The sequence below is a fragment of the Erythrolamprus reginae genome, chromosome 3 (genome assembly GCF_031021105.1).
Source record: "Erythrolamprus reginae isolate rEryReg1 chromosome 3, rEryReg1.hap1, whole genome shotgun sequence".
Lineage (NCBI taxonomy): Eukaryota > Metazoa > Chordata > Lepidosauria > Squamata > Dipsadidae > Erythrolamprus > Erythrolamprus reginae.
In genome coordinates this window covers 58,469,860-58,495,083 of record NC_091952.1, presented here as the reverse complement: position 1 = coordinate 58,495,083, position 25,224 = coordinate 58,469,860, and the positions used below count along the sequence as shown (strand labels likewise).

The following is a 25,224-nucleotide window of genomic DNA, read 5'->3' as shown; positions in this document are numbered from 1 at the left end:
CTCTTTCTCTTTCACCTCTTGCGCGCACTCAACATACCTAACAAAACGCGTTCCCGGAAATAGGTCTCGCTGAATTCCATCGGGTTCCCCCCCCCCCCCGCTTTGTTCTCGTGTGGATGCGTCTGGAAAAGAAAGCCCGTTCCCGATTTTGCCCCATTGTCTCCTCTGCAAAACTACCCCCCCCAAGCCCAGCCGCTTCCCCCCCCTCTCCACCCGGGCGCCACGCGCGCGCAGCGACACCTTGCGAAACAAGAACAGGCGGCCACGTGGTGGCTGCGTAACCAATAGCGTCCGAGGGGCGGGTCCGAAGCGGGCAGGTTTGTAAAAGCATTTATTTGGCCGCTGCCTTGGCCGGCCGGCTCTGGGTGATCCTCAGTCAGTCGGCCGACTGTGGTCGAAAGCGGCGCATCGGCTCCTGCGTGGGTGGCCCGTGAGGGTGGGGGCGGCCATGGAGCGCGTCCCGCTTTGCGAGGCTCCGTTCCGAGACGGGCTCTTCCAGTTCCCGAAGGCGCCCGCGGTGAAGAAGCAAGCGGTCAAGCGGCACCACCACAAGCACAACCTGCGGCACCGCTACGAGTTCCTGGAGACGTTGGGCAAAGGCACCTACGGCAAAGTGAAGAAGGCGAGGGAGCGATCCGGCAAACTGGTAAGGGGGGAGGAGGAGGAACGCGCTGGGTTGGTTGGTGGGTTATTTCCCCCCCTTGCAACTTAGATTTTAACTAATTAAAAATTAGTTTCTTAATTAGTTAATTGGATTGAAGATATTGTGTACTACATATTGTATATGTTGTGTGAGCCGCTCCGAGTCCTCGGAGGGGGGCGGTATAGACATCCAATTAATAAAATAAATAAATAAATAAACTTGGCTCTCATGTGCTGTCTTTCGGCTGGGTTATTGACCCGGTTTCCCCATCCGTGTGTGTGTGTGGGGGGGGGGGGGGATCATGCTGGCAGAGAGGATGGGGGGGGGGGATGTCGTGAGGTCCCAGCCTTATTTAATTTGATTTAAATTTGATTTATTACATTTAGAAGCCAGGTTACAGAAGGCGACTTGCGTTTTTATTGGGGAAACAATACACTGCTCAAATATATATATATATGCTCACATATTTTTGCTGAGTTTGAAAATTAAGGGAGACTATACATATACACACACACACACACACACACACATATATAATTCAGCAAAAACATGTATATATAAATAAAGTGGAAAGTGATAAAGTGTTCCCTGGGAACACTTGAACACTTTCCACTTTACTTTTGTGTGTGACTGGAAATCCAGTCCTCTGTTGGTTAATAAATTTGATTTCCATTGATGATTTTGTTGTCAGCACATCCAACTTTGTGCAGAACAATGTATTCAATGAGAATATTTCATTCATTCAGATCTACGATGTGTTCTTTGAGTGTTCCCTTTATTATTATTTTTTTGAGAAGTGCATATTGGGGTGCACTGCGCCTGATGGGGGAGGCAAGCTGGAAATTGAAACTCCGAAGTGACCTGGGCATTCATTGCATGTGCGGCGTCTACCAGGGTTTCAGCCTTTTTTTATTCCAGGAACCTGCCTCTGTGGGGTTGCTGCTGCAGCTCGACTTGTTTGCAGCATTTGAGAAACTTTGCTTTCCCCCCCCCCCAAATAAAGGTGCATGATAAAGTCTCGATATAGGGAGCAGAAAAGAGAAGCTGTCGCATGTTTTTCCCCTTTTAATTTTTCTTTCTTTCTTTTCTTTCTGACCCAATTGGAATCTTTGCCTTGTCTGTCTGTCTGTCTGTCTGTCTGTCTCCCTCTCTCAGGTTGTGTGTGTGTGTGTGTGTTTGGTATGGGTATCCTAAATTAAGTCGATTTGAATTCTTTTTGAATTTTCCCGCTATTTGTTTGCCTGCGTCCTCGTAAGTGAAGGAATGCCCACTGCCTTCGTAAACTTTAGTCTGCAGGCTTTCTCTCCCTCCCCCCTTCCCTCTCTCCCCCCTCTCTTTCTTTCTCTCCCTTCCTCCCTCTTTCTCCCTCTCTCTCTCTCTCTCTCCCTCCCCCCTCTCTCTTTTGTCCTCCAGTTTATTTAGCCCATGTAAAGGCAATCCACCCCCTTTCCCCTTAGCATTACAGAATGCTGTGGTTTTGCAGCCCGGGCTGATGATCCCTTGCAGCTGATGTAATGAGGGTCGGGCTGATGATCCCTTGCAGCTGATGTAATGAGGGTCGATTTCTCCTCCTCCCATTCTTTCTCCTTCCCCCCATCCTCGGTAAACAGCACAGAGCTCATTGGCTGCTGTAGCTCAACTGGCAAAGCTATTGACTGCGGAGGGCTTTTGGCTGGAGAGGGGAGAAGCGCAGTGAAAGTAATTAGGGACCTACACCCTGCAGGGGCTTTTTTGCTGATGGTGGGGGGGGGGATTAGCAGTCTTGCAATGGGGAAAAAACCAGTGAGAGAATTAGGATTGCATAATGGTTCTTTTTTAAATTATATTGCATGCTAATTGCTAAGACTGTTTGCAGAAGAAAAGAATCCCTGATATATATATAAAACAATAATGCCTTTGGTTAATCTGCAGTTCCCTTCCAGATATTATCAATGTTTACCCATTAGGGAGGGCTACACATTTCAGTTGGGTTAAATAAGTCTTGTGCAGGTAGCTTTTAAGTAAATGTTTGCCTGTTTCTGTTGAAGGGCATAAAGCTAAATTTAGGATACCTTTAAAACACTTAAGAGTCAATACTGATTTAAAGATACAAACACACACACACTAGCTTTTATTAGGTTGGATCACAATGGACTTTGCAGCATTGGTTATGTAAGTGCCCCGGCTTACTGGATAAGGAATTGGATTCTAAGTTAATGCAGTAGTGCAAAAAATAGTGCAAAAGCTGTGCATGGTGTGTTAAATCAAAATACACGTTAACAGTGTGAATTAACATGCAGTGAGACAGGCCCGTGCAAATTAAAGGCAGTCTTGCAAGATTTCTCATGCCTCTTTTAAATCATTCTAGCCAGTAAGGAAGAGTGATGGGATTAAGGGCAATTACATCACAGCAAGGGCGATGTTTAGAGCAGTGTTTCCCAACCTTGGCAACTTGAAGATAGCTGGACTTCAGCTCCCAGAAGTCCCCAGCCAGCGTTTGCTGGCTGGGGAATTCTGGGAATTGAAGTCCAGATATCTTCAAGTTGCCAATTGGGAAACACTGGTTTAGAGCACTCTTGCAAAGCTCCCTGCATGGCTTTTCTTTGTGATGATAGTGGCAAGCTGTTGTTGAGCCAGTAGCCTTGGGTGGACTGAGGTTATCCTGTGGGTGGCTTTGACAGAGTTGTAGGTGCTTTCCCCTTTAAAATAATGGTGTGGTGGGGAGATAGCCATCTTGTGTTTCTATGTTTATTTCCCCCCCACTCTTTAACTTTTTTAAATGTCATTGATTTTGGCCTGAATTAACTGCCTGTGTCCTGTTTGCCTCGCTTGAAATACTGAGCGCTAATCTTATTGGTTGGCAGTTAAGGGGTGTGGAAGGTTCAGTATCCAGAAAAGCAAGATCCAAAGGTCTCTGATATCTTCCTTTTAACCTTGTTTTTCATGTGTAAATTAGCATTGCTACAAGAATGTGCATTGGGCGGTTATGTAAGCACAGTGTAAAGTTGCCCTTAAGCCTATGTCTTGGCTTTCATTCAGTAGAATACTGTAGTTTGTTGAAAGAATTCATCATGATGGCATATTGTTTGTCTCTCTATAAACCCCCTGCATAAGATATATTGCTTAAGCAGGATTGGCAAAAGCTTAAAGTTTGGAAATAAATTACCCGTGGCAGCAGCACCATCGGTTTGGAGCATTAGTAAGCTGGGCTGATGTGGGAAGTAAGCAGTTCGAGTCATGCTGACTGAAGTCACGGATCTCGTTTCCCTGTGAAAGGAGAGATTACATGTTTATACTAGCCTGGAAGAATAAATATTATAAGCTTACCAACAAAAATAGCAGGAAGTGCAACTTAACCTTTTTTTTTGCACCATTGCCCAGGTTAGTCAAACCTTAATACACATACCTAATTTCATCCTAGTAAGCCACCTTTATCTCTCTCATTTAATAAATATAGTCTGAGGAATCAAACATTCTTGAAGCAGGCAGTGACAAATCAATTCTGTGTTGTTGCCAAGAAAACTAGATGGAAGTCCTCTGTAATCCCCAGAAGTTTACCTTGACTTGACTAAGTCTTTATATTTTTATTCCAAAACCAGCATCTTGGGAAATATTCATACTGCAGTGCTGTATAAGTGCTTCTAATCTAATCATGCTTCTCCTATCTTAATTCAAATCATAGTTTTGAATATCACTGTTGTTTCTGCTTTCAGTTGAACAAGGTGTACATGATAATTGACACATCTGTTCAGATGATACATCTAGTTATTTATTGTATGGATGAGCTTTCCCCTACCTACCAGTGGTAGCTATGTCCAGACAGGCCTTTGCACAGATTCATCTGATGAGCCAGTTGTGTCCCTCCGGGCAGTTCTTCAGTTATTCATACCATGGTCATCTTGGGATTCAACTGTTGCAATTTGCTCTACATGGGATTATCCATGAAGGCCACTCAGAAGCATCAACTGGTCAAGAATACAATAGCACAAGCAGTGGAGGCCTGCCTAGGCATGCTCGCATAACACACCTACTTCATGAGCTGAATGGTTATGCAGCATGTGCTTTTGAGTGTGATTCAAGGTGCTGGTTATTACCTGTAAAGTTCTACATGACACAGAGCGCTGAGGTTATCTGAAAGACCTCCAGTCTCCAATGGTGTCTGCCTGACTGGTAAGAGCCATTAGAGTGGGCATTCTCTAGGTCTCCTTGATTAAATAGTGTTACCTTTCAGGACCCAGAAAGTAGATTCTTTGACACAGTACAGGGGTACCTCTACTTAAGAATGCCTCTACTTAAGAACTTTTCTAGATAAGGACCGGGTGTTCAAGATCTTTTTGCCTCTACTTAAGAACCATTTTCTACTTAAGAATCTGAGCCTGGAAAAATTTCCCAGGAAATTTGAGAGCGGCAGAAAAGCCCGGCCAATTTCCTGCCATTCCCCCTTTAATCCAGGCCATCTTGGGCTTTTCTGGGCTGCCAGAGGAGCCTTTCAGTGGCGCTTAAAGAGGCTTTGGCAGCCCAGAGCAAACAGAGCATTTTCCTTTCTTTGGGCGCCGCCACAGAGTCCCTCTTTTTTTAAAAAAAAAGGCTTAAAATTTTCGATTTTTAAAATTTCCCCTCACCTCACCTTCTTCCTTCCGCGGCTCTCCTCCTCCTCTTCTTCCTCCTCCTCTCGTTCAAATTCCGAGCTTTTATTTCTTTCCTAATGGGTTTTCACGCATTATTTGTTTGTACATTGATTCCTATGGGGAAAATTGCTTCTACTTAAGAATGATTCTACTTAAGAACCTGGTCACGGAACAAATTAAGTTCTTAAGTAGAGGTACCACTGTGCCTGGAATCTTGTCCCTGCAAAATCCTACTATTGTGACAATCCAGAAAGCCTTGCAGACCTGTTTCTCAGATCTTGGGATAGGGTAGATGAACCTCTTGTTAGATATATTTGTTACATTTGTTAGATGTATTGATGTATTTTATCTTTTTGTTTTTATTTTTTATATTGTCAGCCAGAGTTGATATGGAGATGGGCAGTCCTGAAATCTAATCAGATAAATAATGAGACTTGAAGGCCTTTGGATGTATTGGAACTGCCATTCCCAGAATTCCCTATTTTGGTTCAGTTAATTTAACCTTAGTGAATGGTCTTGTCGAATTAGTTTCCTTTACTAGATTTAGATTTAGACTTCAAATAAATCCCCAAAATTTTCCTCAGTAATGTATCTAAAATGTATCAAAATAAATTCTGTATTCACCAAACCTTTGTAGGAATCAAGACTTGAACTCAGCCCAGATTGTGGTGTAGCTTAAACATTTAAGCAACTTTTATACATTCAGTTTTTTAAAAAAATGTTCTACTTTTTTCTATTGCCTTTTAAAAATATTAACTTTTGTAATGACCCTGAATTGCTTATGTAAAGAAATTTGAGTGCCTTGCTTGTTTGTTTTTCCCCGTTAGTGCATATGAAACTGCAGAGTGCATCTGGTGAAATCTATTGGCTTTTATTTTGGTTTGTTATTTTGTGTCTATAAGCTGGGGAGAGTAGCTTTTAGTCTTTGGCTCTCTGCCAGATCAAACTGTAGGTCTGGATTCTATAGTTTTACTAACAGAATATAGTACAGTACTTACAATCAAGGGATTGAGCTATGTAAGCAAGAAAGAGAGGGTGATTTTCCTTAAAAAAAAATCACCCCTTTCCACCCCACCAATACCCAGGAAAGCAGCAAATATGGGGGATTTTGACAACCAGATTTAACATGTTTTAGGAAATATGTAGAATTTGAACACAGCTAGCAAACTTTTATTACTTTTTGAAGATCTCTTTTCTCATTAAAACCATGATTAAAGTCATATTTGAAATGAGCGTTCAGATCAAATTGTAACAGTAAAAAAAAAAGTTGACTGGCAATAAAGATGTCCACCTGCAATCATAATTTGCAGTTGTATTCTACAAAATGGTTTTATATTCCAACCTAGTCTTTAACTAGAATATGGGGTTGGTTGTCTGAAACCCATTCACCAATGTTCCACCTGTACATAGTCACACCCACTATCTAGATTCAGATGGAGTAGATTCGGTAAAAACCAGTAAAGGTATATAATATTGATTATTCTTGCATACATGTCATCATATATACTTCACCCTCAATATTGTATGTGAGTTTTTCTAGTTCAGAGTTTTTTAATTCAGAGTTTTAAAAAGAGCTGTAGGACTTAGGAATGCTTAGTTAAACACTATGTTGGGCAGGGAAAGAAGATAGATGCAAAGCATAAAATTTGAATCTTTACAGCATATTGAAGGTAACAGTAAAATTCCATGGGAAGACATACTACTTTGCAATTTGTACCAGGAAATGTAAATAACAACAAAACCAGTCTGCTAAATCAGGGGTCTCCGACCTTGGCGACTTTAAGACTTGTGGACTTCAACTCCCAGAGTTCCTCAGCCTGAGGAACTCTGGGAGTTGAAGTCCACAAGTCTTAAGTTGGAGATCCCTGTGCTAAACCGTTGTCTCTTATATGTGGGATAACAACACTCACAACTTGCAACCAGTACAGCCTATAGCTGTGTTGACTCAGGATGATGAAAGCTGGGTCCCAACACATGTTGAAGGCTTGTAGCTTTTAGGTTTGTCCTGATAAGACCCAGAGCATAAGTCAAGTGTACCTGTCCCTTTATTCTGGACAGTTTTCATTGAGGTGTCTCTTTTCTGAAAGATATATCTTGGATAATGTCCTGAGAATGAAGACATGGCAATGCTTCATCCTTAGCAGCTCTGACCATTTTAGGCACTCTTTCTAAATCTGTAGGGCTATTCTGCCTAATTTTGGAGAAACATTTCACACCTCTGGGTCAGTTAGGAGTGCAGTTGGGGTTTAGATTTAAGAAGTGGATGGGGGGAGGACTTTTATAGTTTACCGAAGGCAACTACTAGTTTACTACTGGTTTACCAGGAAAGCCTAGTGCTGCACCTTCCAGAATGATCCAAATGATGAGGCAGTGAAGTGGGAAGAATTGGAGACTGAACCCTTGAACCTAGCACAAAGGCCATTTAATGAAAGAAGCTTATACTTATATTGCTGTTCTGTCCAATATAAACCACATAGAGGAGAGCTGCCGATGTACAGATATTTTGGATCACATTCTCAGAATCTCTGACACTGGAGATGCTACAGTGATGCAGTTAATTGCCCATGTGCTTACTGGTGTTGTGAATCTAAAACTTTCGCATGATTCTTATTTCCAGACTTCCATTGCCACTGGTTGTTCATTTGTTTGTCTCCCTGCCCCCTTCCCCTGGGAAATAAATTAATTGACTCCTATAGTTTTTAAAACAGGTTTTTAATTAAGACATGTTAATTGGGTAGAACATTTTAATCTAGAAGACATGAGATTGGGAAAGGCTGACAAATGTGAATGAAATTAAATCTGTAGGTAGAAAGCTTTTTCTTCAGTTTCTTTTTTGTTATCTTTTGTGAGTTAGAAACATAGAAACATAGATGTCTGACAGCAGAAAAAGACCTCATGATCCATCTAGTCTGCCCTTATACTATTTTCTGTATTTTATCTTAGGATGGATATATGTTTATCCCAGGCATGTTTAAATTCAGTTACTGTGGATTTATCTACCACGTCCACAATAACTGAATTTAAACATGCCTGGGATAAAGATATATCCATCCTAAGATAAAATACAGAAAATAGTATAAGGGCAGACTAGAGTTGCCAATATTTAGGTTTTTTTCTTCCAAAGCACCCAGAGTTCTTTCAGATGTTTTGCTGGCAGATTGTTGATCTCTCCATCCATCCAACATCTGTCTATCCATCCATCTATCTCATATTTGAAAGTGCCTATCTCCCTCCTAGCTTCTGCCAACCTAGCAGCTCGAAAGCACGTAAAAAATGCAAGTAGGGATCACCTTTGGTGGAGAGATAACAGTGTTCCATATGCCTTTGGTATTTATTCATGCTGACCACATGACTATGGAGACATCTTTGGACAGCACTGGCATTTTGGCTTCGAAACGGAGATGAGCACTGCCCCCTAGAGTCGGGAACGACTAGCATATGTATGCAAGGGGAACCTTTACATTTTATCTCCCTCACAGAGTGTACAATATTACATTTCTGGGGGGAAAAGAAAATAAATTATGAAATAAATTGGAAATAATCATGCTCTAAATTATTCTAGAATACAGATATTGGGGAGGCTTCATCTTAGTTCTTGAAAGTATGGATCCTTACATACCACTCAAAGTAGGTGTGGTTCTCATTTTGCAGGGGGGAAAGTTTATTCTTTGCACGGGCAGGCCTGTCGCTATCTTCTCTGATCTTTATGTTGCAAGAGATGATTCATGGCAGATAAATATATCTCTTGAGTTCATATAATTGGTTTATATTTTGGAGATATATCCTTCCCTTTAAAAAACAACAGCACATCATAAAGAGGAAGAAAATGGTGAAGATGCAATGAGGGATCAGACAGTTCAAGGCTGTTGCCACAATCCCAGTGTGACAATGTATGTGTGGCAAGTGGACAACCTCTTTTTTAGTTTATTATTTTATTTGAAAAAACAGAGTGTACATGAAAAGGATGTAAGAAAGATATAAAACATATTGGGAAATGGGATACCAGTCTTTACTCTTATGTGATACCTTGTCTTACAAACCCCTCGTCGTACAAACTTTTCGAGATACAAACCCGGGGTTTAAGAATTTTTTGCCTCTTCTTCCAAACTATTTTCACCTTACAAACCCAAGCCGCCGCCACTGGGATGCCCCGCCTCCGGACTTCTGCTGCCAGCAAAACGCCCGTTTTTGTGCTGCTGGGATTTCCCTGAGGCTCCCTTCCATGGGAAAAACCACCTCCGGACTTCTGTGTTTTTGTGATGCTGCGATTTCGCTGAGGCTCCCCTCGCCGGGAAACCCCACCTCCGGACTTCCGTTGCCAGCAAAGCACCCGTTTTGCGCTGCTGGGATTTCCCTGCTGGGATTTCCCTGCAGCATCACAAAAACACAGAAGTTCGGAGGTGGGGTTTCCCATGGAGGGGAGCCTCAGGTGAATCCCAGCAGCACAAAAATGGGCGCTTCGGCTGGCAAAAGGGGTGAGTTTTGGGCTTGCACACATTAATCGCTTTTCCATTGATTCCTATGGGAAACATTGTTTCGTCTTACAAACTTTTCACCTTACAACACCTCGTCCCGGAACCAATTAAGTTCGTAAGACGAGGCATCACAGTATAACTTCATGTTTTCAGTTAGGATTAAATTCTTTATCAGAGTAACATAATATTCCTAAATCAGACCAATATTCTTATTATTTAATTACCCATTCTTCCAAAAAAGGAATCAAATATTTTTCCCCCAGTGGAAAAGCGGCCAACATTAATGTGTAAATATTAGATGAATATCTTCTCACTTCTTAGCGTTTTCTGAAAATAGCTTCATATGAAATGAAGAATAATGTTCATATTATACCATGTTTTCCACAAAATAAGACGCTGTCTTGTATATTTTTTGAACCCTGAAATAAGCTCTTGGCCTTATTGCCATGTACTCCAAAGCCCGGTTGGGCTTATTATCAGGAGATGTCTTATATTGGGGAAAACAGGGTAGGACCAGGGCAAAGCCATATACCTCTATTTTGCTTCTAACCCACTGAAACAAAAATAGATTTTATCTGGGTAACTGAATCTCAGGTGACTAATGAAACTATTGTTTCTTTAGCAAGAAGGGGTAGTGAATGTGCTTTTTAGATATCCAAGTTAAGATTCAACCTAGCAGGTTATCCATCTTTTCATTCTACTGCTAGTTGGGAGTTCACGTTATTTTATTGCTGAGGACGAGAGAACATGCCTTAAAATACGTGGCTTTTGGGAAGAGTTGAATGCTCTCTGCTTCTCTCTCCCTTTATAGCAAAGAAGGAATTTGAGTTCATTGTGACTGGATAGGAGAGCTCTAACATTTCTGCCTTTGGGATGCAAGACTAGGCCTCCCCTTTCCTTGTTGCCAGGAGACTTAGTATTATGTGTCTTCCAGGATCCTTTTACAGGATTAATGCTGTTCCGCATTCTTGTCTGAGGGAGGATATGGAGGTTGTGCCGGATTCTGTTGAAAATTCAACCCAAGACATGCATTGTCTTCACAATCTCTTTGAAAGAGGATTAACTACATCTATTCTTCAGCGTGATCACTTTCCCTCTCCTCTCCTTTTACTTGGAAAAGAATTTTCATAATAAAGCAATCCTTAGCAGTCTTTTATAAAGTGCTTCTTCTGCTATTTCAGATTTGCAGCATTTTGTCTAGCTGGCTATGTTGGAGAGACTTCTGTGTTCCTTATTTTTATTTTTAACGTATTGGTTCAGAAGAGAAAATAGTACTTGGAACTTTATAGCTTTATTTCAGTGCCAAACTTTTTAAAAAAAAACAAAAACTGACCAAGTGACTTATTTTCAGCCATAATGGTTGGCTGAGGATAACATAATGTTTTCATTTGCAGCAAATAAAACATCTAGAGTCATGTGCTCTGCTCACTTTACATTTACTAGCTATGTTTTATTACAAGAACTCTACCAAAACACCAAACTCCTGCTCTGTATTAAGCCTGTGCAAAGTTGCTGCTTTAAAAAGAACCAAACAAATACTTGATTTAAAGAGAAACAAAATATGTTTAATTTAAACATGAAAAGTCATTTTCTTAAGAGGGTCTTTAACCAAAATGTTTCAAATATTTCAGTGTGCTGACATCTTTGTGGTTGGTAGATAAATTCTTGCTTTTCTTAATCCTTTAAAAAAATTGACAGCATAAAGGCAGAAATCTTTAAGCACTGAACTAATTCAATAAAAATGATCTAGAGAATCTTCAGATTGAGGCAGAGATAAATCACATAAATCACATAAAAATATTAAAACCATAGAATTCTCTAAATATATGCTTCCAGATGGGGGATGTTAGTTCCAAGGCCCAGGAGTATTAATTTAAAAATATACATTTAATTATTCTGATAATGCTAATGACATCAAATATATATAGTTATTTGCTCCCTTGTTGTTTAACTTAATGTTAGGTCTCAAAATAAAAGCAAAGTAAGAAGCAACTTTTGGGGTACTGGTTAAGATGCTAGAAACCGAGAGGCCATGACTTGTAGTCTTCCTTTGGGCATGAAAGCCTGCTGAGTAAATTTGGACCAATCACTCTTTCTCAGCCCAACTTCCCTTACAGAGTGGGCAAAGTGGGAAGAAAAAGCATTACTGTGTGCACTACTTGAAGCGATGCAAAATAAAGATGGGATACAATTTTTTTTAAAAAAAAAAATCAAGTGCATTGATATGTTTTACATTCAGAAAGATTGTTTCATTGTTAATTTGGGGGAAAATGTATTTCCAGGTTGCCATCAAGTCTATCCGGAAAGATAAAATCAAGGATGAGCAGGATCTTCTCCATATTCGAAGGGAAATTGAAATAATGTCTTCTCTCAACCATCCCCACATCATTGCTGTTCATGAAGGTAAGAACTGAATGTTTAAATTTAATTTAAAATTTACTTGTTTTTCAGGCCACTATACAGAAAGGAGGAAATGGAATTTTAGAAATGGTAGCTGTTTTGGGGACAGGGAACTATTTTTATCTCTATACCGTAGTTCCAAAGCTGTTTTATGAGCAGGTAGCTAAAGTTATTTGAGTGGCATTATTTATTTATACATGCTGTGCTTTGAATAGGCTCAATTGCCAAATTTTCTAGGCAGATTAAAATTTATTGAAGCAGACCATTAAAGATTGATTTATCTGATCTGTGGCTTAATAAGACTGCCATGGCCTCTTGCATTTACAAGGGTAGAAGGTTCTAAAGGAGACACTTCAGAAAGAACTTTCCTTTTCCTTTTTAGTGCTACATTTTGGCAGAAGCTGGAAATGTGGCAGTATAAAGTATAAAAACATCTCAGGGCAATGCCCGGGAAGAGTTTAAACTGGTTTGGTCACTCTTAGTTAGGAAGACAATTACATAGTATGGGGAGGAAAAGACATACCAAGATTCTCTCTTCAAGCAATGCTGGCCATGTTTCCATTTTTTTTTTCATATAAGTAAATACTATTCTTCGCCCTTTAAACACAAAGGAAGGAGAGGCTGCTTGAAATGCAGCTGAACAGTGAAACACAGCAATGCTGAAAATTTCCCATTGCACTTTTCAGCACTGTTCGTATTTGCTCCTAGTTTTTTCTTTCTTATCTTTCTTTTTGTATGTGGTCTGTGTGTTACAAAACAACTTGTACATGTTCTGAACACCACTTAATTCGTGTGATTTTGAGACCGAGAATAAAGAACCTTGAGTCTTTGTTCATTGTATAGATGCTATGTATAATATCATGAAAACACAGCTAGGGGAAAGATCTTAAAGCGTATTTTTAAATAAAATAGAAAAGTTAACATTTCAAAAGTATCATTCTGATTATTGCAGGGGTATCTGAGGATGTGGTCAAAAATATCATGCTGGTTCGCCATGATTCTGCCAACAAAGCTTTACTCGTTTTTTATGTGCGTTGTATGTGTCAGACATGAAACGTGGGTTGAGTTTTGGTCACACCATCTTAACTTTTTAACTGTATTATTGCTACCATTAGTATTGTAATCTAGAATCAAGAAAGGCAACGTAGGAATTGGTAAAGGAAATAATCTGGCCCTGTTCTAAAGTTAAGCTGTTATTATATTCAATGATGAAAAGAGATTAAGAACATAAGAAGATAAGAAGAGCCATGCCAAAGCCCATCGAGTCCAGTATTCTGTGTCACACAATGGGCCACCAATTTTATATGGGGATCTTGAGTAGAAAGAGAAGGCAAAACCTTCCCTTTCCCTTGACCCCCAACAAATGGTACTCCAGATTGTATCCGTGTACTGATCCCTGCAATTTTTTGGCAGGTGGTATAATCTGTGTCTAAAATTTTGTATTAGTTACAGCTCATGATGTTTCCTAATGGGAAATTCATTAAACTTAAATCTAATTTATCTACTTCAGGACATACCACAGCAGTTAAAACAGTGTTAAACTATTTGACTATACATTTACACAATACATATGCACCAAAGCCAAATTCATTTTGTATTCAATCACACTTGGCAATAAAGAATTCTGCAGATCAGGACAGGAACTAAAGTGACAGGTTTATCGTTAGAAGAATTTGGCATTTAAACTATCTAGAATTCTTCTTTATAATTGTTCTTAACCTTTTTCTGTTCTTGTTTACATAGTATTTGAAAACAGTAGCAAGATCGTCATTGTGATGGAATATGCCAGCAAAGGAGATCTTTATGATTACATTAGTGAGCGTCAGAGATTGACGGAGCAGGAGGCTCGTCACTTCTTCAGGCAAGTGGTGTCGGCAATCTATTATTGTCATAAGGTTAGTGAAAATGAAAAAAAAAACCTAAATATTTCTATTTCCATATCCATGTTTTACATCTGGTTGTTTAAGATAGTTGAAAGCTGAAATGTAATTACCCTATTTAACTATCATAATGGAGATACAGTGATACCTCATCTTACAAACGCCTCGTCATACAAACTTTTCGAGATACAAACCCGGGGTTTAAGATTTTTTTGCCTCTTCTTACAAACTATTTTCACCTTACAAACCCACCGCTGGGATGCCCCACTTCCGGACTACCGTTGCCAGTGAAGCATCCATTTTTGCGGTGCTGGGATTCCCCTGAGACTCCCCTCCATGGGAAACCCCACCTTCGGACTTCCGTTGCCAGCGAAGCACTCGTTTTTGTGATGCTGGGATTCCCCTGCTGGGATTCCCCTGCAGCATCGCAAAAACACAGAAGTCTAGAGGTGGGGTTTCCCATGGAGGGGAGCCTCAGGGGAAGCCCAGCAGCGCAAAAACGGGCACTTCGGCTGGCAAAAGGGTTGAATTTTGGGCTTGCTCACATTAATCGCTTTTCCATTGATTCCTATGGGAAACATTGTTTCGTCTTACAAACTTTTCACCTTAAGAACCTCGCCCCGGAACCAATTAAGTTTGTAAGACAAGGTATCACTGTACATGAGTTTCCTGCAATCTTATCAAAAGCACAACAGGTTCTTTTCTTTCAGTTTTCCCTTATAGCAGTGTAATGATATATTAGTTTAATATGGAACATCCATGTGGACTCGTTAAGTAACATTGTTGGCTGGTGTCCTTAGCCTTTTATATATATGGGCAACGTGGTTGAACTATTTTGTCATTCCTAGCGTTCATAGGAGGTTGAATTTTCTCCTTCCATTATGGTGGATCTAATTAATTGTGGTGATAGTTGAAATGTCCCATCTGATCCTAGGGATGCAATTGTGTGAAGCTACATTAGGAAACACATTGGTTGGGTGATTTTGACCTGCTGGATTTGGGGTACTGTTTAAAGCAGTAGGCTATCCCAATAAGGATAGTTAGAGTAGTATGAATTTCAGATTGACCCTCGGGAAAGTCATACCAGCATGGCGTTATGGTGGATTAAAACTTGATAATGTAAATCTTGAGATTTTCCCTTTAGTTACAGAGGGGCACTGGGGAAACCTAGATTGTGCTGTTCTATAAAGGAAATACAGTATAGCAAATTTCACCTCCCCGCTTTCCTGTTTTGTTTGGGTGTTTAATGGGAAAGAGAACAGATAGCAAACTTGTCCATAATTGAGAATGAGCTCTCTTCAAGGTAATGGAGCCTGGGCAACCTTCTTTAGAAAGAATACCTTGCAACAATTGCATTATTTTGCCCAGAACTTTCAAATTACATGCCAAACAGAAGCCACTTGTTATGTTGGGAAGCACCTGCTTCCATTCATTTTGTACTCAACGCTAATGGCACTTGAAAGTCAAGGGGAGAGATTAATGTAACAAGACTAAGGTACAATTTAGACAACCTGCTTCAAATAGAGCTTGTCAGTCTGGAATTCTAGACATTGACTGGTCTTATTTTGCAATCTTTGTTCTTGGAAGAAAGGGAAAAAGTAACTCAGGAAGTAGTGCTGGGACTCTAGGAATGTTAAGGGCTATAGATGAGCGTGGGCAGTCTGTGGAAACCTACTGCATTCCTTTGCAACTACTTCTATTGTCTTAGGATACAGTTGGAAACTGATAACAACTTGCTCTTTGCAAGGAAATGTATTAGTTGGGAAATCATTTTGCCACATCATCCTATTAGGGGAAATTCTCAGTAGCAAAAGGAAATATGTCACTAAAGCATCATGGGAGGGTTTTCCTTCATTGTGATTTCATCCATGTTACCTAGTAACCATTATGCAGGGGGTTCTGCTATTACTATTGCCACACAATTGCACGTTCAACATACAGTGATACCTCGTCTTACAAACTTAATTGGTTCCGGGACGAATTTCTTAACGTGAAAAGTTTGTAAGACGAAACAATGTTTCCCATAGGAATCAAGGGAAAAGCAATTAATGCGTGCAAGCCCAGAATTCACCCCTTGTGCCAGCCAAAGTGGCCATTTTTGTGCTGCTGGGATTCCCCTGAGGATACCCTCCATGGGAAACCCCACCTCCGGACTTCTGTTGCCAGAAAAGCGCCCGTATTGCGCTGCTGGGATTCACCTGCTGGGATTCCCCTGCAGCATCACAAAAACATGGAAGTCCGGAGGTGGGGTTTCCCATGGAGGGGAGCCTCAGGGGAATCCCAGCAGCGCAAAAATGGGTGCTTCGCTGGCAACGGAAGTCCGGAGGTGGGGCATCCAAGCGGCGGTGGTGGGTGTATAAGGTGAAAATAGTTTGTAAGAAGAGGGAAAAAAATCTTAAACCCGGGTTTGTATCTCGAAAAGTTTGTATGACGAGGCGTTTGTAAGATGAGGTATCACTGTCTATGTATTGCATAGAATTGCATTTGGATGCAAGCATTTTTATTCAGTAGTTTACGTAGTATAAGTTGCGCTGGTAAGACTGCAGGAATTCCCTATTATTACTCTGCCTTTTTTACTAAGTGTGTATACAATGTGTCGATGTTTGGCTTATATCTGTACCTCTATCTAATAGCTTAATATTTTCCTTTATAGAAAAATAAATATTTAAGCAAAATACTAATGCATGACACACCCAGTTAGATGGGATGAACTTAGGTAGCCTTCTAGCCTGGCTTTGTTTCCTCTTCTAACAGGAAAAGTAAATAAACAGGCTTCTGTTTTTCCCCCCTAACAGAATGGAATTGTCCATAGGGATCTGAAGTTAGAAAATATTCTTTTAGATGCAAATGGAAACATCAAGGTAAGCTGGAATTGGCACGAAATTTCATTTGAGCTCTTCTTTCCTATGGCACTTATTGAAGAATTTAAAATTCTACAAAGGGCAATTTAAAATAGCAATTTTGAAATGTTTGGATAGTTTGTGATGAATTCTCCACTTCTCCTTCCCCCTCCACAAATGCAGATATTTATATTGGCAGGATAGGTTTTAGAAAAGATGCTGGTATGTTAAGCCTTCCAGTGTGAAAATGTTCTAAATCATCTTAGAGTTTGCACAATGTCATTCCAGATTAGGCTAGTTAGGCAGCAAGACTGACTATTTATAGTTTGACAATGTTCCCTTATTTTGTAGAATTCAAAACCTGACTAAAATTCACAAGCAGTCAGCTTTAAAATTGGCTATTTTTAGCAATGTTGTTACATTCTGTGCCTTCAGGCATTGATGCTTCCACTTTTATCCACTGACATCTAATAGATTTCAGAGTTTCAGAAGGGAAATATGAGTCCTGCCTTTTTTAAAAAAATGTTCAAAAAACTAAAAGATGTTGTTATCCAAACCCTTGATTTGACTATTTGCGTGTGCATTACTTGACTCCTTTTAACAAGGAAAACAAAAGATTTAAAAACAACTAGATGTCAAGAAGTTTAGCTTATCTTCTGCTAAACAAGCAGATTGATAATGAAGAATTAAAGTACAAGGTGACTCTTGGCAAAATAGAATGCAAAAAAGAAAATGATGTGGTTTGCATAAGAAAAAGAAAAGAAAGACATTTGTGGGGCATTGAGGGAGACTCTGAAACATTTTTTAGACAAACGATTCAGTTGTGTATCTGAGAACGATTCGTTATTTTATCACAATTAGCCAAGATGGCAAGTTGGACATTAGTTATAAAAGATTTGTAATTAAGCACAGATTGAGGGCACCAGATTATGTCAACATTGCACACACATAACAGTAGGGTTCCCGTTGTGATTCTGTGGTTGCTCATCTTGCTCATTTTGAGCCTTCCCCTTTGACCGCCTTATGCTGCACGAATCCCAGCGACCAGTTAGGTCCCACAGAGTTGGCCTTCTCTGGGTCCCGTTGACTAAACAATGTCGTCTGGCAGGACCCAGAGGAAGAGCCTTCTCTGTGGTGGCCCCGACCCTCTGGAACCAGCTCCCCCTGGAGATTAGGATTGCCCCCCCTCACCTTTCATAAACTCCTTAAAACCCACCTCTGCCATAAGGCATGGGGGAACTGAGACATCTCCCCCAGGCCTATATAGTTTATGCATGGTATGTTTGTGTGTGTGTATGTCTTGCTTTTTAAATAAGGGGGTTTTAGTTACTTTTAAATATTAGATTTGTTGTACATTGTTTCATTATTGCTGTGAGCCGCCCCGAGTCTACGGAGAAGGGCGGCATACAAATCTAATAAATAAATAAATAAAACATATTGCTGGGCATAGGCCCCAATTTATATTACCCAAACAATAAGCTGTTGTCAAATTGCAAACTTTGAATATATGTGCCGTACTGTCTGGAGGATCAGACAAGTCTAAATTTAAGGCCAGAGAGCTTGTGTTTATGTGGACAATGCAGAAACCGAAAGACTTTCCTTCTGTAAAAATACAATTCCAATTGATTTGGGGTTGGAAAGTAAAACTTATTTTAAAGGAAGCCCTTGCAATTTTTTTTGTGATAGAATTAAACAGCATTAATCTGAGACGATTCTTCTCATCATAGATTGCAGACTTTGGCCTTTCCAATGTCTTCCAACAAGACAGGCTTCTTCAAACCTTCTGTGGCAGTCCCCTCTATGCATCTCCTGAAATAGTTAACGGAAGGCCTTACAAAGGACCTGAGGTAAGAGAACTGATTAATAAAAATTCCCCAGTACTGGAGAAGCATTTGGATTATTCATGCTATTCAAGCTTCAAAACACATAGCAGAAATTCCTGGCTTTTCCCACTGAATACTCAATTGTTGCAAGATTATGCACCTGGTCATGCATATCGCATTTAATAAACCCATTGGATTCTTAAGAGTAAACTGATGGCCAGAAACTACCGTGCAGTTTATAGCCAAGGTACACCCTGAGAGAATGACGTTATTTTATTGGCAACGTTCAGGGCAAGACGTGCTCATTTGCACTTCCTGATGGTGATCGCAGTTGCCAAAATAAAGATCAAGGAAGACTTTTATTCCTTGGGTAAACCGATTGCAAAGTTAACAGTTGGCTTTTATATCTGCAGGTTGACAGCTGGTCTCTTGGTGTTCTTCTCTACATTTTGATCCATGGCACAATGCCATTTGATAGCCATGATTACAAGACTTTGGTGAAACAGATTACGAGAGGAGATTACAAAGAGCCCACCAAACTTTCAGGTAAATTGAAATTGGACGAGGGGTTTTCTGCCTAAGAAATACTGTAATACCTCCCTATTTCTATTAATCACACACCACTTTGAGTACTGTTTTTATTGCAGTCATAAAAATGAGTATTTTCCAAGGCTTACATTTCTATTTCATGTGATTCTAGGGAAAAACTGAAAACAAGATATTAAATTAGTGGCAGAGAAAACTTTATGATTCAAAAAGGCCAAGGATTAAGTGTAATAAAAGAAGGAAGTAGATTAGCCCGTACTGCATTTCGAACTATATTACCAAGCCAGCTGTTTAACTTGGATTACAGATTAGTTTATGTCATTTTATGACTGGATTACTTCTGTGGAAGGGTAGCTCTTCAGATGCTTTGCATAAATAATAAATCTAGAGGAATTACAAAAACAAAATGGAATACTCACAGAGTTGACTGAATTTGAAAAACACGAAACTCAAAACATATATTGGGGCTTATTTGCAAATTGCTAGTGAAATACAATATGATTGAAGGGGTACAGAATTTTAATAGAACAGTGATGGAAATAACATCTATTTTAACCTTGATCAAACAAACCAACATTATATTCCTTCCTTTTATTTTTAATCATCTTGATTTTAGCCTCTTCAAATTATATTTTAGAACTTGATTTGTTCCCATTTGTTCCTTGTAACAAAATTCTTCAAAGCTTTAGCAAGCTTCCTTTGAAAATATATCATTCCACCATAATCATCAGATCGGCTTTAGGTCAGAGCAATTTTTGATTTGCCAGGAAAAATATTGCATAGTAAGTTAACTGTGAAAACATTTTAAGAAAGGCTTGGGCTGGATAACACTTCATATGGGAGGATTTGCTTTGAATTCTTATGGTGAGTTGAAGGCTAGACTTGATATCCTGAATTACCCCTTTCTGTGAATATGAGATCTATAAAAATATATTCTTATACGTGCAGTTTTGGAGTTGCTGATGTATAACTGATCCAGATCATTAGCTGAAATAGGACATTTTCCTCTTGCGCTAAAATTAGAAAGGAGTTCTGTGAAATGAAGCGTGCCTTTTATCTGTACATCTCATATGATTTCTTTGATTTGTAGATGCCTGTGGCTTGATCCGGTGGATGCTAATGGTGAATCCAGAACGCCGAGCTAGCGTTGAGGACATTGCCAGCCATTGGTGGATCAACTGGGGTTACAAAGTGCCAGTTGGGGAACAGGAGTCTTTGCGAGAGGATGAATCTCCATTGGCTACCGTTGCAGATTGGCTTCGCCGCTCCTCCAGGCCCCTGTTTGAAAATGGCTCCAAAATGCGCTGCTTCTTTAAACAACACATCCCTGGTGTCACTTTGGAGAAGCAGCGTTCGCTCAAGAAGTCAAAAAAGGAGAATGACGTGTCTCATGCGGTGCAAGAAACATGCCTAGCATCAGAGAACCAATCCAAATCAATCCTAAAGAGACCTAAAGGCATATTGAAAAAGAGAAACTCTTGTGAGAAGTCCCAGGGTCCTTCTTCAACTGTGGTAGCTCCTTTCGATTTACAGAAAGAAGACAATACTAGATCTGTAGTTGAGCTGGCTTGTGTTCTGTCCTCCAGATCCTTGGCCTGCCATACAGAGCATGTCGTAGCCGTTCCTCCAGTGCCCAAGAAAGGAATTCTGAAAAAGCCACTGAAGAGAGAATCTGGCTATTACTCGTCTTCAGAGCGTAGTGAATTTGCAGATGTTTTAGACTCTGAAAACACAGACTTCAATGCCAGTGTCTTTGTGGGCACTCCCCCCTCCACTCAGAACTCCAGTGGCAACCAAGCCAGGCGGAAAGGTATTTTGAAACATAATGGCAAGTATTCCTCCAGCAGCACGGAGTCTGACGATGTGCCCGACAAAGTCCTCCCAACCTTCCCTGAGCTGATCTTGCCCAGGCTGTCCCTCGCCTCTCGCCTTTGCCCATCCAGCGCTGTGAGTGAAGACAGCATCCTTTCCACAGAGTCCTTTGACCAGCTTGATTTGCCTGATCGGATGCCAGGAAGTGGGGGGGTCTCCATGCGTGGCTCCGTCTCTGCAGATGACCTCTTGCAACTGGAGGAGGAAGGAGATGTGGAAACCAAGGGCCGCCGACTCCGACGCTGGACAGTGACTCAGTGCCAAAAACCCCTTGCAGACAGTTGTTTCTCCCTGGCAGACTGTGATAATGTTACCGAAGTCTACAAACGGGCTGTGACTATCAGCATGAAACTAAGCTGATGGACTCCTTGCCAATAAGGACCACTGGCCTATGTTTGCTAATTGTGGCAAACATGTTTTACAGCCCAGATTCTGGCATTCTCCAAACAATTTGCACTTCTCATTCAGATGGATAAAGAACTAATGGAGCAGAGTCTTTGTCTTCACCCTGACAGGGCTGGGAGGCTATTTATTTTTACATATTCCTTGTTTCTTTGAGAATGTAAAGGAGAATTTAAATTCTTAACATTGCCTGTAAAATGGTACAACAGGGTACAGCTGTGTGTTTGGAGAGAATATGTTGGTAGAATGGCAGCGGCTGTAGGAAGAAAGTAATGGGCCTGGAATTTGGTGGGTGGGAGAGAATGAGAATGCATCTATTCTCTGTACAGCAGGGGTTTCCAACCTTGGCAACTTTAAGCTGGTGGACTTCAACTCCCAGGATTCTGGCTACTGGCTGGGGAATTGTGGGAGTTGAAGTCCGCCAGGCTTAAAGTTTCAAGGTTGGAGATCCTTGCTGTAGAGCAGTGTTTCCCAACCTTGGCAACTTGAAGATATTCGGACTTCAACTCCCAGCATTTGCTGTCTGGGGAATTCTGGGAGTTGAAGTCCAAATATCTTCAAGTTGCCATGTTGGGAAACACTGCTGTAGAGTAATGGAGTAATATGGATGCACTGTTTTCTCCCCTCCCAACACCATCAACAAAGAAATACCAAACTGGAATTGTGAGTAACGCATTCCATAACAGTCAACAGCCTTTATCTCTCCAACAGACCCTGATGATCATCTCTAATCTTAGTGACTGGAGTGATGATATTATTTGCACTGTGTTTCTTTAATTGCACAAAGAAGAGAATGTGTTAGGAATGCCTCTGAAGGGAAAAAGATTGAAGCAAGGTATTTGGAAAGGACCAAGGAAGGTTCATTGGAGGATATCTGCATTATATATTATTTAGAATTCTAATTACCCCAATATAATTGGATTGAAAAGGCAGAGAAAAGGGGGCTCACTAAAAAGATTAATTTAAGCAACAAAACAGTTGATAAAATTTAGAACATCCCCCACTTCCTTAGACTACAATTCCCATAATCCCCTATCCATATAGGTATTCTGGCTGAGGAAAATGGAAGTGAAGGCCCAGCATATATGGAGGGAATCATGTAGGAAATACTCATTTCTTTGAAGTTAGATGCTGTGATAAAATCCGGATATAGTAAAGGCACAGAAGTTCAGAATTATCTATTTTGATTTCTGTTTTGTTTTACTTTTTGGGAATACTAAAAGGACCCTTTGTTTTGAACTTGATTTTAAAAGTGTCTAAAATATGGTGCATTTTTCACTCCTGCCAAAAAAGAATGCAAAATGTAATTGCTGTAACCCAACTGTTTTGTAAAGTGAATGTTCCTGTAGCTTCCAAATAGGCACTTGTGTTTCAAGAGATGTGTGCACATGTATAGCTAGCTAGGTCTGAACTAGAATATGCAATCTAAAAGGTCAAGGTAATGAGGGCCAGGTGAAAATTGCTTAATGGGAAATCAGTGTTTGTGAATAGTAAAACATAGCAAGTTTTTTTAAAGAAATGAGCACCAGGTCTTTCCAAAATACAATAAATCTGATCACCTTTGAAAAGATGTTAGGCTGTCACTTGGAATTCAAAATATGTTTACTTAACATAGGAAGTTTCTTTGAACTTCCTGATATTTTCCATATATCCCAGAGGGTCTCTTTGTTGTTCAAGTGATCCTCCTCCTGAAAATTACTGGAAGAAAGGAAAGGGCAAAAAAACCCATTCTGGGGTGTCCCCAAAATAACCTGTTTTAGGAATCCATTCCTTATATTTTTCTCCAGATGCCTGTGCCTTCTATATCCGTGTTGCAAAAAACCAGTATGTTTACTAGATGACATTGGAAAAACAGGAAAACAAATGTCTTTATTTTCTAATTATCTCTGGATTTTTGTGAAAAGATAAATCTGGTTCTGTTGTCAAAGTAGTGAATCGTTGGTTTTGTGTGCGTATGTGTGTTTTTTTAAAAAAAAATACTGCCTTGTTGACCAATATGTACTTGACAGAAATTTTTTTAAAAATAAAGAAGGTATTCATAAGCAGAAGAAGGCAAATCTGCAAAACATGTCCATATTGTAGCATTTGGATTCTAATTACCAGATGCAGTATCTTGCCATGTATTTTCTGGGTTAACCTTCAAAGTACTTCGTTATAAAGTATTGTTCTTCCAGATGGAAAAGATAAATTTCTAGAAAAGTGGGACCAGAATGTTTTGTCTGCGCATAGATTGATGAAATGGTTATACAATAAATAAAAATAAATAATAATAATAATAAGGAATTGTGTATTGATATTGACAATTACTGTTTCTATTGTTTCCTGCCCCGGCCAGTCATTTTAGATTCCCTGCCAGAAGTGTCTCTGAACAGGAGAATAGATTCCAAAGAGGAAAGATAGCAAACAGAATATTCATTTATTCATTCATTCATTCATTCATTCATTCATTCATTCATTCATTTAATTTGTATGCTGCCCCTCTCCGTAGACTCGGGGCGGCTCACAACAGTAATAGAAAACAATATATAATACAAATCTAATAATTAAAACTAAAAACCCATAATTTAAAAAACATGCACACAACATACCATAGATAAACAGTATAGGCCTGGGAAAGTTATCTCAGTTCCCCCGTGCCTGACAGCGGAAGTGGGTTCTAAGGAGTTTTAAGGCAAGGAGGGTGGGGGCAGTTCTAATCTTCTAATCTCAGGGGGGAGCTGGTTCCAGAGGGTCAGGGCCGCCACAGAGAAGGCTCTTCCCCTGGGACCCACCAAACGACATTGTTCAGTCGTTTGGTATAATCTCCCCTCCTTTTATATGCTCATGCTCTTATCACAGTTGACTTAGCCTTCCTAGGTGGGTAAAATGCGAAGCCAGTTTGTTAGGAGCAATATGCTGACTCTGCAAACCTCTTAGAGAGGACTGTAAAGCACTGTGAAGCAGTATATAAGTCAACGTGCTATTGCTAAGAGCTGCTGCTGCTTCTTGTACCATATCCACCATCGGGCATTGGAAATCATATTGGCAATCCTATTTTTATTAACAGCCACACAAAAAAGTGATGTGGGGTTTTGTCCAAGCCAGTTTCTTAGATTTTGAAGCCATGATGTTGTCCTTCTGCCTGGACCTCATCTGCTTTCAATCTTTCCTTGGAGGATTAAGTGAAGTATATTTTTCTGGGTGTCGCATCACATGTCTAAAATATTCTAATTTTCACTTTTTTATGGTTTTGATGATTTTCCTTGGCTTTCCCAGGCTTATCAGCTCATTTCTGATTTTGTCAACCTAACTTATAGGTAACAGCCGCCTGTAAATCCACATTTCAAATGCCTCTAGTCTCTTCAAGTGGCTTTCTGTCAAAGACCAACTCTCCACTTCATAGATTGCTAAGGGCTAATTGACTGATACAGGAAGATATATAGTGACTAATCTTGGCTGGAAGGAGGCTATAATAAATAACAATGCTCTTTATTTCTGAATGATGATGAAGTCAGAAACTCCCTTGAGACAATTTAAAGTTAGCTCATTGATTTTTTTTTAAAACATCCAGTTACAGGTACTCTATATAGGTTCAGTATTCCCTGGGTCGTCTTTGCTTTTCCTAAGTTACTTTGGTTTATGATACTGCAGATAATAGAAGTAGCAGGGCCTCCAGGTCTGCTAAAAATAGAGATAACAGTTCTGCTGATCACACCAAAAGCCCATATAATCTATAGTTTATTTTCCACAAAGTGCT

At 40.0% G+C, this 25,224-nt stretch overlaps 1 protein-coding gene across 1 annotated transcript; it reads left to right on the top strand.

Annotated features, from left to right (window-relative positions):
- Nucleotides 1-311: 311 nt before the first annotated feature.
- NUAK2 (NUAK family kinase 2) lies at nt 312-23,752 on the top strand. The gene is made up of 7 exons (XM_070745499.1): nt 312-646; nt 12,008-12,128; nt 13,869-14,020; nt 16,801-16,866; nt 18,573-18,692; nt 19,082-19,214; nt 20,305-23,752. The coding sequence occupies exons 1-7, from the start codon at nt 449-451 to the stop codon at nt 21,444-21,446; spliced, it is 1,932 nt and encodes a 643-aa protein (XP_070601600.1). The 5' UTR covers nt 312-448; the 3' UTR covers nt 21,447-23,752.
- The last annotated feature ends 1,472 nt before the right edge of the window (nt 23,753-25,224 follow it).

Coding starts and splice junctions, on each gene's coding strand:
- NUAK2 (XM_070745499.1), top strand. CDS start 449: ATGGAGCGCGTCCCGCTTTGCGAGGCTCCGTTCCGAGACGGGCTCTTC. Junction 14,021..16,800: donor CAATCTATTATTGTCATAAG/GTTAGTGAAAAT, acceptor CCCCCCTAACAG/AATGGAATTGTCCATAGGGA. Junction 18,693..19,081: donor GGCCTTACAAAGGACCTGAG/GTAAGAGAACTG, acceptor TTATATCTGCAG/GTTGACAGCTGGTCTCTTGG.